This window comes from Macrobrachium rosenbergii, chromosome 12, assembly GCF_040412425.1.
Source record: "Macrobrachium rosenbergii isolate ZJJX-2024 chromosome 12, ASM4041242v1, whole genome shotgun sequence".
Lineage (NCBI taxonomy): Eukaryota > Metazoa > Arthropoda > Malacostraca > Decapoda > Palaemonidae > Macrobrachium > Macrobrachium rosenbergii.
In genome coordinates, this window is record NC_089752.1 from 106,142,601 (window position 1) to 106,158,663 (window position 16,063).

General features: G+C 38.6%; 1 protein-coding gene across 6 annotated transcripts in view; it reads right to left on the bottom strand.

Annotated features, from left to right (window-relative positions):
* The window catches only part of Ube3a (ubiquitin protein ligase E3A), a 63,237-nt gene that overhangs the window by 42,937 nt on the left and 4,237 nt on the right, over positions 1-16,063 (bottom strand). For all 6 annotated transcript variants that reach the window (XM_067112607.1, XM_067112608.1, XM_067112609.1 and 3 more), the window contains exon 2: positions 14,609-14,801. In XM_067112607.1, coding sequence (XP_066968708.1) covers positions 14,609-14,801 — 193 coding nt within the window. The remainder of the gene's footprint in view (positions 1-14,608; positions 14,802-16,063) is intronic.

A 16,063-nucleotide genomic window follows, 5' to 3' on the forward strand; every position in this document is an offset into this window, starting at 1 on the left:
AAAAGCTTCAACCATGAGTTATTTTTTGTTGCATTCTATATGAAATTGCACATATTTTCATATATAAAACTTTATGTAACGGCTAATAGAAAATGGTGCAAAAATTAGGACAAAGTGACTAAAGAATTTCTGAGATTTTCAGCAGTTAGCTGATGCTTTTATGGGATAAGAAAGAAATTAAGCAAGATGCGCAGCTGGGTCACGCTTGTAAACAAAACAACAGCGTGATCCGTGAACTCCCAGCATCCCTCAAGGCGTGTGATTTAAAATTTTTCGCAAACTAGGTCTATAAGTATTTTTCCGCGAGTATTTAAAAAAACTTTTTGTAGTCGACGTATTTTACGCCCACTCGGCACCTGACAGACAATTTTTGTCGACGTAAAATACATCCAGTCGGCATTAAAGGGTTAATGTAAAGAAAATATAGTGAATCAGTAAGATTTTATTTCAATATAAATTCTTTCCCTTGTCTTCTCCTGAAAGGTTTGGTGTGGGGGGGGGGGGTTGAACCTTTCAAATATGTCAAATTACTTGCCATTTCTGACATGGAATGTGAGAAATGGATAGATAGATAGATAAATAGATACTTTGTTCAGCCCTCTCTCTCTCTCTCTCTCTCTCTTTCTTACTGAGATGAGAGAATTTTTATGCAAATGTAATATTTATGAATGTTTATTTGTTTTGTATGATAAATAAATGATTTACTAATTTTCAAATATTAATATTAATGTAAACAGCAAAATATCAATTCATTAAAGAAAAAATGTTCAATACAAATTCTTTTAACTCATCTATTTCCCAATCTTTTCCTGGAAGCTTTGGAGGGAGGGAGGAGGGTGTACCTGTCAAATATGTCAAATAACTTAACAGCAAGGGTAGAAAATGTTGCCACTGCCATTTGGTGCTCTCTCTCTCTCTCTCTGTCTCAGGAAAAGATACTGCTAATTTGAGTTTCTTTACCCAATTGGTATTAACACATATGCACACTGTTTGTTTGTTTGTTTGTTTGTTTGTTTGTTTGTTTGTGTGTGTGTGTTCATAGTGTTTTAAAACATGTAGTAAGGGTAATAATACATCTTTGGAAGACAAAAAAAAAAAAAAAAATTTGTTGTCAGTCGCATTAACATTCCTGAGAGATTAAAGAAGTAAACTCTCTCTCTCTCTCTCTCTCTTTTGCCCATGCCAGTACAAGGCTGGCTAAATACTGTATAATTCGTAATGGTAACTCTCTCTCTCTCTCTCTCTCTCTCTCTCTCTCTCTCTCTCTCTCTCTCTCTCTCTCTCTCTCTCTCTGTTTCAGCTGGAAGAGTTACAAGTATGTAGGTATATAGTTTTAAGGATACTAATGTTTAAGATGACTTTGAAATATTAATAATATATAATTTCAAAGATTAATACAGTAATAGGATAATAGTTTAAGATATATTTGATGTAGGATGATATTTTAAGTACAGTATACATTTGGTTTTCGAACTTTTCAAGATAGGCAGTTATAAGCATTTTTTGAGGGGGAGTGTTAAATATTTGTGGATTTTAACTATTCGCGGGAGGTTGTGGTACGCATTCCCCACGAATTCGGAGGTTGACTATATATATATAATTATAAATATATATATAAACATATATAACATATATATATATATATATATATATATATATATATATATATATATATATATATATATATATATATATATATATATATATTATGAAAATATATACATAATGGAGTTATAAACCTAGTCTAATAAATGAATAAGGACATGCAGAGAATAAGCGATAAACCTAGAATAAGCGATAAAGAGATACCCTGAATGGATTCCCAGTTGTTGGGACCAGACGTTCGACCATATAACTCTAAGTTGAGTGTCTTATATGGAAAAGAAGGTGTTCACCGTTTTAGTGGAAAACCCCAGATGTAAGAGAAACAGAGGTGTGTGATAAACTAAACTATGAATGATTACCTTATGCGAGACCACCGACCTGGCCCATATCAATTATGGCTGAATATCTCGTAGGAAACGGGGATGTGTGTACAGTGGTTTAATGAAAAAGCCCAGATGCTAGCAAAGGATCCCTCACGTTTACATGTAAACCAAGGCGAATTCGTCATCTTAACACTGGACAAGACTGATGATAGTCTAACACCTCCGGTGACCTTTTAGAGTGCCTAGAATTAACTCGAACATGTCGGAGAGTACACCTGGCAAATATCAGTCCTTTCTTCCTTCGAGGGGAAAAACCAAGGGCTTGAGCTCCTCCTTAGAGGCCAAGGCCTACCTGTTTTGGCCAATGGAGTGCCATCTGTGCCAGACCCCTAAAGACGTTCTAAGGAAGCTTTTGGTCAATACCCAACAAGAGTACCCAGGGACATACTTCCAAAGGTGGGGATTGTGGTGGAAGAGGTGGTGTTTTGAAGGGATCGGTAACCAACAAACCAGAGAAATTACCAAAAACACACCGCCATCAAAATGGAATAGCTAGAAAGAGGTGCTAAAAACAGGGGTCAGCCAATATAAGCAGAAACACAGGAGACAGATAGACAGAAAAAGAAAGACGAGAGAGAGAGAGAGAGAGAGAGAGAGAGAGAGAGAGAGAGAGAGAGAGAGAGAGAGAGAGAGAGAGAGAGAGAGTTGTGTGGTAGTGCGACAACAAGCGGATGACCAAGTGACTTGTAGACATAAAAAAAATACCACAAGTGCCCACAGTCTTGAGAAGATATTCAAAGTCCAAGTTTACAGCTGCCAAAAGAGAGGGCATTACGCAAGTGAATGCCGTGGAACATCTTACTGTCCTTACCATAAGAAAACAGGATATAGTGCCAGAGATTATAAGAATAGACCTAGACATAGATCACAGTCACAAGGTAGAGGTAGAAATTGTAGTCAGTCTCCTCAAGCTAGAAGGAACAGAGGTCAAAATTAGAGATCACAGCAATGATCAACTGCAAGCCAAATATACCAAACAGATCAAGAATTATCCAATGACTCAACAGTAAATTTTTACACTGCTGGTATCACGGACATTAATACTTATAGTAGAAGAAAAGACCAGAGTGTCAATCCAAAGTCAAACAAAATGTATTAGCAAAGTTAACATAAGAAATTAATATACAGTAGTTATAGACCTGCATTTCCTGCACATGTTGGCTTAGAAAAGCCTACTGCCATATTCTTTGATACTGGCAGCCCAAAGAACTAATGTCTGAAAAGATGTATCAGGCATATTTCTCTCATTTTACGTTTGAACCCAGTAGTAGACTGTAAAATCACAGATGTTCAAGGAAACAGAATCAAAATGGTAGGGCAAATTGATTTACCTTTTAAGTTAGAAAGAATCCCACTTAAAGAGAAGGTTCTAGTAGCAAGGGAAATATATTTTGCATTTGCACACCTATTAATCGGTTATCCAACAACAGCTAGGTGAGGAATCACAACTGACGCACCTTGAGAACAATTAGTGATTGGAAGGAAGCATAGGAATTATAGAATGCCACTATGTAAAATGATTAGAAGAAACAAGAATCAGAAAAAACCCTTGCTAAAAATATCCTAAAGAAAGATAATACAGAGGAGATTTTCTGTTGTCAGGGAGGCGTTCTGCTTGGAAAACTTCTAAGTTTCACATGGGCTTCATGCTTAAATGTGAGTTATCCTTCAAATTCATAAGTGAAATTAAAGGTTAAATGAAATACATGTTCCCTAATTATGTTTATTTTTGTCCTAAAATCCTTCTTTTTCACATATAAATGGGCAACCATAACTGAGTCTTTATCTTTAAAAGGCACTTAGTAAATTTCATAAATCTGTATACTTGGACTGCCTGTATATATATAAAAAATATATATATATATACATACATACATACATACACAGTGCGTCACTGACTTTGATAGTTCCTCGCTGGGCGAGTGGGTTCCATTCTCAGCTAGCATTCTGCTGGCCGCGAGTTCGAATCTCCGACCAGCCAGTGAAGAATAAGAGGAATTTATTTCTGGTGATAGAAATTCATTTCTCGCTATGATGTGGTTCAGATTCCACAATAAGCTGTAGGACCCGTTGATAGGTAACCAATTGGTTCTTAGCCACGTAAAATAAATCTAATCCTTCAGGCCAGCCCTAGGAGAGCTGTTAATCAGCTCAGTGGTTTGGTTAAACTAAGATATACTTAGCTTATGATTGCTTTGATCTTATGGTACTTTACAGTGCCATTAACGGCGCTAACGGCAAGAATAGGCAAAAACATAATGGCACTTAAGGTGCTGTAACTTGATGCAACATCAAGTTAAGGCACTGCAGGCACTGTTAACGGCACACAACTTACGCTGGAAATCAACTTACAGCGCACAGCTGGAATGGATCCCCAGAAGTCGAGGGCCTACTGTATGTATGTATATACATATGTACATGTATAAATTATATATATATATATATATATATATATATATATATATGTACAGTGAACCCCATATTCGCTGGGGATGGGTACCACACCCCACCGTGAATAGCTAAAACCTGCGAATACATAAAACCCCTCTAAAAACACTTAGAACTGCCCATTTTGATAAACACAAGAAAAACCCTGTAAAAATGCTTATACCTGAGTATTTTAATAGTTTTATCACAAAAAGCGCATTTATTCATGAAAATTATCTGAAAATACAGTAATTAGTGAATATTTCACAGTGAAAAATACCGCGAATGGGCGAATTTTCCGCAAACAATGGGTAGATATGTTCCATAGAGAAACCCACGAATGCGTGAGTCCATGAATCATGAGAACGCGAATACGGGGGTTTACTGTATACATACATACATACATACATATATATATACATACATATATATATATATATATATATATATATATATATATATATATATATATATATATATATATATATATATATATATATATATATATAAGATCTCATTCAAACTGGATGGTAACTAATGGAGTATCCTGTTTGAATGAGGTTCTTTAGTAATTCTACTAATGCATAGAACAATTGTGTATGTGATAAAGTTAATTAAATGGATATATATATATATATATCCTGTTTGAATGATATTCTATATATAATTCTACTAATATATATAACAATTGTATATATATATAATATATATATATATATATATATATACTATATGTATATATATATATATATATATATATATATATATATATATATATATATATATATATATATATATATATATATATATATATATACAGGCAGTCCCCGGTTATCAGCGATCCAGTTTTACAGCGCTTGTCTAGCGACAACGATAACCAGATCTTCAACACAGATTCCTGGTTATCAGCGCCGCTGATAACCAAGGATCGCACTATAACCACTGATTTTTGATTGTCATTGATTTTTGGTTATCAACACACTGTCGGGAAAGGAGCCCCACCAATAACTGGGACTGCCTGTATATATAATATATATATATTTATATATTATATATATGAATATATACTGTATACCACAGTGCAGTAAAACTTCCACAGTATTAGCCACTTCACTCACAAAAATATAAGGCTCATCAGCAATGCCTTGAACCTTCTAATACACACTGCACCATTTTGCCCGTTTCTCATGCTTCCTGGATACTAAAGCCATTGCTCTGCAACACCTCATTGACTCCATCTATCCTTATCACCTCTTTCCCCCTAACACTTCTGAATTATACACTCTTTCTACCAACTCATCATCATCTATTCTTCCCACATGACCATGCCATTTCAAAATACTATGATCCATCCATTTGTTATGCTAACCTATTTAAGTCTATTATGTCACTTCACATTTTTTAAATCTTCTTTAACTACATTACTCAAAAAAGTTCACCTCCACAGCTTCAACCTTTTTCTTTCACTGGCATTCAACATCCAAACTTCATCTCCACAAAGGAAAGATGGCTCAACATTCATACATTTTCATCTTGGCTTCCATAAACAATTCAGTCTTTCACACACCCCATGATACCTCCAAAATTCACTTATTCCGTGACTCACTTCTTCTCTCATTCTACCCTTACCTCTTATATAAACACTCCCCATACTTATACTAATCAACCACTTTCTTCCTTCCAACACCCATGTTTATATTTATCATTCTATCTTCTTGGTTTCCATTTACCTTCATGTCATTACTTTTGCTCACATTTACTTTCAATTTTCTCCTCTTAAAAGAGTTTCACATTCTTAATAGTTTCTGCAATTCCTTTTCACTATTCACAATCAACACTGCATCACCTGCAAAAAATACATCATTCCACATCCAATTCACAGCTCATTTTTATATCTCACAACTTGTTCCTACATTTAATGTCCTTTCTCTGACTTCTAACATCACTCCATCCATGACGAAACTAAACAACCAACAAGAAATATAAGTTCTTTATCACAGACCCACTTTTACACAAAACTACCACATGCTTTACTTCCATTGTATAATTTCAAGAATACTCTTAATACTTTCTCAGCACATTCAACATTACCTACCTATTTATTTTATAGACTTTCCTTGATACATGTAGGCCATATAGAGCTCTTCTCATCACTTTCAGACCCCTCACATAAATGTTTCATAATAAAAATTGGATCCACACACCCTCTTCCTTATCTACAATCACAATGAGTCCTTCTGTCATCTGCTTTACTCTCTCCATTAAAACACTACCACACACCTTCTCTAGTAGAGTCAAACCTCGGCTTTCATTAGCCCTAGTTTTCCTATGATTTGGTTTTTGTCGACTTTTCTTGTCTAAATTTTGTCCCAGTTTTCGTACATCCACTCAGTTATTGTACAGTTAAAAATGCTCCATCCCAAACTCGTCTACCTGACCGCGTGCCTCACAAAGCATCGCAAGCTTTTGTGACCCAGTCTGCCTTGTTTCTCATTGAGTGGGCATTGCCCTACGCATTCATCTGAAACATTTTTTAATAATCCATTGTTTTTTGTGCTTTCTGATTGTGTGCAACTGCTAAATAAGCCACAATGGGGCCAACAAAAGTTCTGAGTGCCAGCCCTTCGATAAAGAAGATGAGAGACATGATTGAATTCAAGAAAGAACTTGTAGTAAAGTTCGAAAGTAGCACATGTGTGGCCAATGTGGAAGAGTTGTTGGATGAATACAGGAAGAGCTAACCACTGAAGAGCACCTTCAACTGGAACAGCAGCAGATAGCAGATGAGGAATCAGAGGAGGAGGGGGAGGAGGAAGAGAGAGGGGATAATGTGCCTCCTTCTGCAATTAAACACATGTGCAAAGTGGAGTGAGTTGCAAAGTTTTCTGGAGAATTGTCACCTAACAAAGCTGTTGCAAGCCGTGTCTGTAACATGTTCAATGACAATGCCTTGTTCCATTTTAGACAAACCTATTTTGTATGATAGGGGTCCAGTGACTCTCAAGCTGGTCCTAGTGCCAGTAAAAAATAAAGATGGGAAGTAACCCCAGATAGGGCCTTGATACCTGAAGTTCTTATGGAGGAGGATTCCCCTTCCAAACAATACCCTCTCCTCCTCCCTCTCCCCTCCTCACCATCTTCCATACGCAAACAAGAATCTTCAATAAGGGTAAAAGTGCTGTTAAATGTTCATTTATCCATTTCATTAGTCATTTATATTTATTTCTCATTTTCTGTATGTAAACAACTACAAAATGCATTTTTTAAAAATATTTTTGGGTGTCTGGATTGGATTAATGGGATTTACATTATTTCTCATGGGAATTATTGCTTCAGCTTTTGTATGATTCTGTTTTCATCAGACTTTCAGGAACGGATTATGTATGAAAACCAAGGTTCCACTATATATCAAGTAATATTAGGTTCGTATCATTTTAGGTGTCTCCATCACCTTTACCTTTGCACAACAGAACAATTACTTTTCCAACCCACAGCTCAGAACCTTTCCCTCAACCAAACATACCTTACAAATCCTGGTTAGACACACAATCACAGTCAACATCATACCACAGCACCTAATTTTCACTTCCATAAATTCCCACCATCTTTCCATTTTTCAACTTCTTAACTGCCCTTCATATATCCTCTACAGTTACTTCCTCAAGCAGTCTCAAGCTTAAGCACAGCCTTTCCACTTAAAAGTCGTTCAACTCTGCCTCTCTTCTATCCTCTACACTCAACAAATCTCCAAAATATTCACTCCATTGACTTCACACAGCATCTCTCTATTTATGCCTTTTAACTTTTTAATCTTGTTCATCTCTCTCTCTCTCTCTCTCTCTCTCTCTCTCTCTCTCTCTCTCTCTCTCTCTCTCTCTCTCTCTCTGTGTGTGTATATGCATGTACTCTTTGTCATGTGACTGCACCTCAGACAATCTGCTTTGTGTTCTACACTAAACCTTGTACAGGCAGTCCCCAGTTTACGACAGGGGTTCCTTTCCTATGCTGCATTGTAAACTGAAAATCGTTGTGAACCGAAAAATCGTCGAAAATCATCAAAAATCCTAAGAAAACCTTACTTTTAATGCTTTGGGTGTATTGAAAACGGTGTAAACTGTATTTTTATTGAGTTTTTCATCAAAAAAACCTCCAAACTTTGATTATTCTGCCGTTTTGGAGGCATATTTCTTCCGTCGGATCGACGTACAACGCATCATAACCCTGGAACATGGGTCATAAACCAGAAAATAATTTCTGATGAATACATTTGAAAAGCGTCGTAACCTCGGAACATCATAAGCTGGCCCCATCGTAAACTGGGGACTGCCTGTATTTCCTCATCCACAAAATCCCGTTTGTACTGCCTCTTAGTAACCACCTATACTCAAAAACACTCCCAGCTGTCAATATGATCCCAACCTCAAATTTTACATATCCATTCATATCATCCTGAACCACAGTTTATCCACTTTTTCCTTATATGCTCTTCTCATTTCTTACTCAACTCCAACCCCCATCTTTCTCAACTTTTATATCTACCAAATGATAACCAGACATAATTTCAGTTCCTCCTCACATTGCTACTACACTCCATCAACTTCTGCTCTGTAACAGTACATGCTAACAAATGCCTTTTCTAAACATTCCTCTTTTTCAAGTAAACCCATAATCTAGCTTGAGTACTGTATTTCCAAAATCAAAGACTCTTTCCAAGCACATCTCCAACAGCCTCTCCATTCTCATTCATCACATAAATTCCATGTGTATCCACACCACACACCTCTCTTTTAGTGGAAAAATTATAATTTCATAATAAAATTAATTTTCATATATACTTAATGCGTAATTACATAGCTATAGTTTCTAATTATCACAGCAACTTAAATTTTGAAACTCATGGTAGCGCTTCCACTGTTTTAGTGTAGGTAACTAGCCCTGCCCACTTTTGGGGAAGAATAGGTACAACACAGGTGAAGAGCTCAATTTGTTTGTACCCTATGTCCATGAGAGGGAGGAGGGAGTGCTCTGACTCTATAATTACTTGGTAAGTATATATGAAACTTAACTTTATTATAAAAAAATATTATTTTCATATAAGTAGCTTACCAAGTAATCACATAGTTGAATCCCACATTGACAGGAGGTGAGATACATGGACATATTCTACTCAAAACATTCAGTAATGGTAGTGGATTTGAAATAGAAAGGTAGCTAGCATTGGTCAGATGCTTGTTGTAACCTTACCTGGTAAGAGAGCTACAGCAGGAAAATACTGCCTCTGGTTGGCGCTCATCTTAACCTGTAGTGGCATGGCAGTATAACTGTGGAGCGCCTCTATGTAAGTGGAAGCTTTGTAGCAAAGGACTATTCTGATGGCTAGCAGAGCATCAGTAAGTGTCCTTGCCCTGGGTGCAGTACCACAATAAACAAACCAGATAACACTGTTACCTACACATATAATAAAAACCACAAACCATCCACTAAAAGACTGGTGGGTACTCCAGGTACACAGTACCCCAGGCCCCTCAAGACTCAACACCCTATATCATGGTGAGGAGATAGAGAATAGAAGGAATACCTCCTATGCTTCGTCCCCTACACCATGCCAGCCATTGACAATGGACCCAGGGTACTGCAATTTTCAAACTGTCTCCACTTCAGGCAAATGATGTGACACAAACACTGATTTACACCTCTAATAGGTAGATTGAAGAATCACGGATAACAACAAAATATGCTTATAAGCCAACAAGGCAGCAACAACTCTGATTTTGTGGGGCTTAACTTCAAGGGCAAGTAAAAAATCCTCTCGAATTCTCAAGTGGGACTCAGAAATAACGTCTCTTAAAAAGAATGCCAGTGCATTCTTGGAAAGCGGTTGGAAAGAATTTTTTTACAGAGCACCAGAGGTTGCTAGAGGGGCCTCTGATTCTCTCAGTCATATTAAGGTAATATCTCAAAGCCCTTACAGGGCAAAGAGCTCTCTCTTCTTCTTCTGGACCAAGAATGCCCATCAAATTCTTGATCATGAAAGAACGGGGCCAGGGCTTGGAAGGGGTCTTGTTCTTAGCCAGAAAACCGAGCATACAAGAGCAGACCGTGTCTCCTTAAAAGAATCCAGCTCTCTTACCTATGGCCTGCAGCTCACTGATTCTTTTGGCCATAGCCAAAGCAACAAGGAAAAGGGTTTTCCTCGTTAAATCTCTGAAAGAAATGGAGCGAAGGGGCTCAAATGCAGGGCCTAAGAGCCATTTAAGGACAACGTCCAGGTTCCAGGAGACTGAGTTGTCCTCTTCTGCATGGTCGTGTCAAAGGCATTAATTAGATCACCAATAACCTGATTGGACGACAGATCCAAGCCTCTGTGCCTAAAGACAGAACCCAGCATGGCTCTGTATCCCTTGATGGTAGACAAAGCTAAACCTCTAGGAGACTTCAAAAAGAGCAGAAAATCTGCAATCTGTGTTATAGAGGTTTTAGAAGAAGAGACATTATATCTTCGACACCAGCAGCCGAAAACTGCCCACTTGGCCTGGTAGACCCTACAAGAAGACTGACTTCTACATTTTGCAATCGCCTCTGCTGCTGATCTTGAAATGCCCTTCACTCTGACAAGTCTTCTGACAGTCTGAAGCCTGTCAAGAGCAAGAGCGGATAGTACCTTAGTGGAAATGATGGAAATGCAGCTGTTCGAGAAGACTTGGTCTCTGTGGCAGAAGTCTTGGGAAGTCCACTAACAGCCTGAAAAAGTCCGGGAACCACTCCTTGAGAGCCCAGAACAGAGCTACTAGGGTCACTGAAGTATTGCGGTGTGTTAAAAACTTGTTTAAAAATTCCCTGATCATGCTGAATGGTGGGAAGGCATACATGTCCAGGTTGGACCAGCCCTGAAGCATGGCATCCATCACCAATGTCAGAGGGTCCAAGACTGAAGAACAAAACATTGGGAGTCGATGGTTCCTCAATGTTGCAAACAGGTCTATCGATGGCTTTCCCCACAGTTTCCACAGGTCAGTGCATACCTGTGGCTTCAGCATCCACTCCACTGGTAGAACCTGTCTGCAGCGACTTAGCTCATCCGCAGAACATTCAGTTTGCCCTGGATGAATCGCGTAACAAGGATAGTGCAATTCTTCTGCGTCTACAGAGTTCCTTCGCTGCTTCATAGAGGGAGAAGGAGTGAGTACCTCCCTGATTCTTGATGTAAGACAGAGCAGTAGTGTTGTCTGAATGGACTGCTGCTGTCTTGTTGGAGGTCGCTGCTGCAAACAACTGAAGGCTTAAATGTACTGCCTTCAATTCTCTTACACTGATATGAAGTTTCCTCTCTTCTGGGGACCACGTCCCGGAAACTTCCATGTCTTCCAGAAGAGCTCCTCAACCCAGATCTGATGCATCTGAGTACAGTATAAAGCTAGGTTGAGGCTCACAGGAAGGAGAGACTTCCCTTTTTAAAAGTCTTCCTTCTGACAGCCACCACTGAAGGTCTTCCTTGATTTCTGGAGTATGGGAAACACAAACAAGTTCGCAAGAGTTTTCCTGTTCCAACTGGCCTTCAGGGAAAATTGCAATGCTGTACCCTCATATGGAGTCTTCCTAGAGAGACGAACTTCTCGATGGACGAGTGTTCCTAGAAGACTCGTCCATTTGTTGGCTGAGCAGGACAAAAGAGAGACAGGAAGCTTCGAATTGTCTGAAAGCATGACTCGACTCTTTTGGGGGACGGAAAAGCCTGAAAATTCAGAGAGCCGATTGTCATCCCCAAATAAAGAATTACTTGAGTTGGATTCGGCAGTGACTTTTGTAGGTTGACTAGTAAGCCCAGATCCTGGGGGAGGAGAAGGGTCTTCTGTAGGTCCTCTGTGCACTTTTCTCTTGAGGGAGAGCATAGAAGCCAATCGTCTAAATACAGGCAGACGTTGATGCCTATGAGGCGGAGCCACTTCGCTAGAGGAGTGAGAACACAAGTAAAACTTGAGGATCTGCAGCGAGGCCAAAGCACAGAACCCGAAACTGAAAGACTGCCCTGGAACATGAACCTGGTGCCCAGAGCGTGGCACCGTGTGTCTGACAGCTGGCACCAAACAGATGGGAGATGACACTGAGTGCTCAGAAACTGGCACTGGGTGCTCAGGAGTTGCTGGGCGCTTAGAAGACGAGTGCTTTCGAGAGCTGGAAGAGCGCTTTGAAGTCAAATACTGGCGCTCCACAACAGGAAGCTTAGGAGACAAGCACTTAGGACTGTCCCAGAAGCTACAAGACAGTTGTGGACTATGATCCTGCTCCCTGAGCCGCCTACAGGGAATCGTAGAAGTGTGAACAGCATCTGAAATGTGCCTCTTCAACAGCCGAGAAACATAAGAAAAGCACCATCGGCACTTCTTGTCCGCACTGGAGTCCATATCACTTGAAGACAATGAATGCACATCCTTACGGACGCCTTTCCAATTGCTGTCCGCTGAGACCTGGGACTGGACAAGAGGCTCGACTGAGGGGGCAACTACCTGTGGGCAAACCCCACCGGCCTCCCTTGGACTTCCAGTATGCCTCCTCTCAGGTTTAGAGGGAGTCTGACAGGGACCCTTGTCTAGGAGCGTCTGTAAGACGAGTAGTCACCTCCTCCACTGACACTGCATTTGCACCTTTGTCACTAACACTCACTTTGTCAATACAGACCTTCACAGATGCCCCTAGTTGGGCCATAGTACTGACAAGTAGACTGAATTTTTGGTCCACTCTGGCTTCGAGGCTGGCAATGGGATTGGGGCCGGAAGCATGGGAGCCAGGTAACGGAGTAGATGGAAAAGCTGGAGGACTGGTTATGGGAGAAAAGGCAGTTACAGGTGAACACAAAACAAAGTAAATTGGCTAAATCCAATTTAGGAGAAGATACTTGGCTAGCTAAATTCCTAGCTTCAGCTCTAACAGCTGCCTTCCTCTTTCTGTCTCTCTTAAGTTTGTCAAGATATGCCTTTAAAACTCTCCAGTTTCCCTGATCCCAGTCCCTACATTCATCACAAGTCAAATCAAATGTGCAAATCTGCCCTCTATAATCAGGTATGCGAATCGTAAGAGGCTTTCGTCATTCTAGTTTTGCCACATTTGGTGCAAAACCAAATACTACAGTAATAGTACTAGAGTCAGACATGGTCCTTACAAAAATGTCTTGGACAGAGAAAAGTCAGGTTCAAAACACCTAACCTAACTATAAATAGTGTGAAGGCTACCAATAGAAAGAATTTGTCACCAAAATGGCGATCAGACACAACCATCCAGTTACGAAAATCCAAAATCAAGCTGTTCCAACCACTGGAGTTCAGTCGTTGACCAGCAGAAACGAACTGAGCCTCTTCAGCTGTGTTGTACCTATTCTTTTCCGAAAGTGGGCGGGGCTAGTTACCTACACTAAAACAATGGAAGTGCTAACGAGAATTTCAAAATTTAAGCTGCCGCGATGATTAGAAACTATAGCTATGTAATTACTCGGTAAGTTACTTATATGAAACAAGACTGTTCAGTATGCCAATGATGCAACACTTGTGGGTGTAGTAAAGTCTCCATTTATGAGAAATGAAGCTGCCTTTAAGACTTAGTTTTGACGTGAAGTGGATCAGTGAACTTTTATTCCTCACACTTCTTTTCTCCTAATAGATCCTATTATCTTCTATATCTTTTTTCAAATGAACACCATATTCTTTGGAAGCTTGAATTTCAAGTCAATGGCCCCTGCAGGCTTGTTTCATATGAATTGCGGTTTATTTTCTGAATATAATAATAATATAATAATAATAATAATAATAATAATAATAATAATAATAATAATAATAATAATAATAATAATAATAAAAAGTAATATGCATAAAGACACATCAGGAAGAATTCCTGATAAAAATGTAAACACTCTGACACAATCTGGTGAAAACAGGTCATTACAGACAATCTATCTGGGTCAGCTAAACATTATTCTTTTGCTTATTTTGAGTGCTAATAGCACCTAATAGCTCAAAGATGTAAAGGAACTTTAGCAGAAGGTAAGAATCATCCCAAACAATAGGAATTTTAACCTCCCATCTTCTGTTCAAATAAAAATTTTGCACTAACATCAACCATACGAGGTTTATTCTTCAGACCACAAAATGACAAAAGAGAACTAAAAAACAAAGACAATAATCGACCTAAAAAAAAAAACCTACCTTCCCTGATGAGGCACAATTGGGGTTGTCACAATGTGGATTTCCACATCCATCAGTAAGCTGGAAGTAATATTTTTCAATTAGCTGGGCTGCTGCTCGCTTCATATCTAAGTCTTGCGATTGTACTGACCAAGACTCTCCTTCAGTCTGTGTTTCACTGCCACTTTCTTCCTCATACCCCAGACTTCTACGTCTGAAACAGAAATATATGACAGAAATTAGAAACATCTGATTAATAATCTTTTAACACCCTAAAACTACCAAAGCTGAATAAGCTACTAACAAAGAATTTAATTTATACTTGAAGTTTTTCATAATATTAATGTCAAAGAATGTGTTCTTTAATAAGTTGAAAATTCTATTACTGAATCTTTGAACAACCTTGGGTAAATCAGAGCAGTGTTAAGACCTTTCCACTCTTACACAATTTCATAACTTGTATTTTATGATGCTTCCCAATATTCATGGAGTCATATTAGTCATGCTATATTGTATGTTTATCCATTAGATGGAAATGCCGAATGCATTACTGTATACCATTCTAATGACTTATGATAAAAAACAAGCCTGGCTGTGGATGTCTGCTTCAGCCAGAGATTTATCCCTTTTAGATAGAGGGGTTCATAGTTGTAGGTTTCCGTTTCATAATACTACCACTTATGACTTGGACCATCAATGGGTGGTCTCTTCTTTGTCAATGTTTCATAAGATGTATTTCAAAAGAGAACTTTTGCTACTACAATTGATCCCTGGTCCTCTTTTCCTACCGAGAGTAACCAGATTTGCCGAACAGCAGCACCAATATGGAGTAAATGTGCCAACTTGTTGAACTTCTCAGTTCCAGAAGTCCTTTATTCCTCACATTGTTGGGCTCTGGAAAGTCTCCCTGAGGATGGTGTGCAATTAGAACCTCAAATGTTCAAGCAAAGATGCAATGCATTACTACTCTAAACAATTCAACTCGTATTTTACTAATTTTTTTTATAGTTTTATCTATTTATTAATCAATCTTTTTCTTTTTGAATAACTTATCTCTTCTTTCTGTATTTCCTACTATTTTCTGTAAATTCTTTCAAATGAACACCATATGCTTAAAAAGCTTGAATTTCAAGTCAATGGCCCCTGTAGGCTTGATCCAGAAGAAGAAGAAGAAGAAGAAGAAGAAGAAGAATAATGATAAGAAGAATAATGATACTAATAATAATAATAATAATAATAATAATAATAGGGCAGACTGTCGTGGTGAGTTCTGCTCATTATATACAAGATGGCCAGCAGGAGGTTGAATGCATCCTGACTGCTGATTGGTGGAGGACAAAACTCATGCTGCAATTGACTGGTGAGATGTAATTAAAAGCCAAAAATTTATGAGTGATGGCCACGCTGCTGCAGCCTTGCTGAGCAATGGGGCTGGTGTATTATGTCATCAGTTGGTATTACCAGGTGAATATTTTG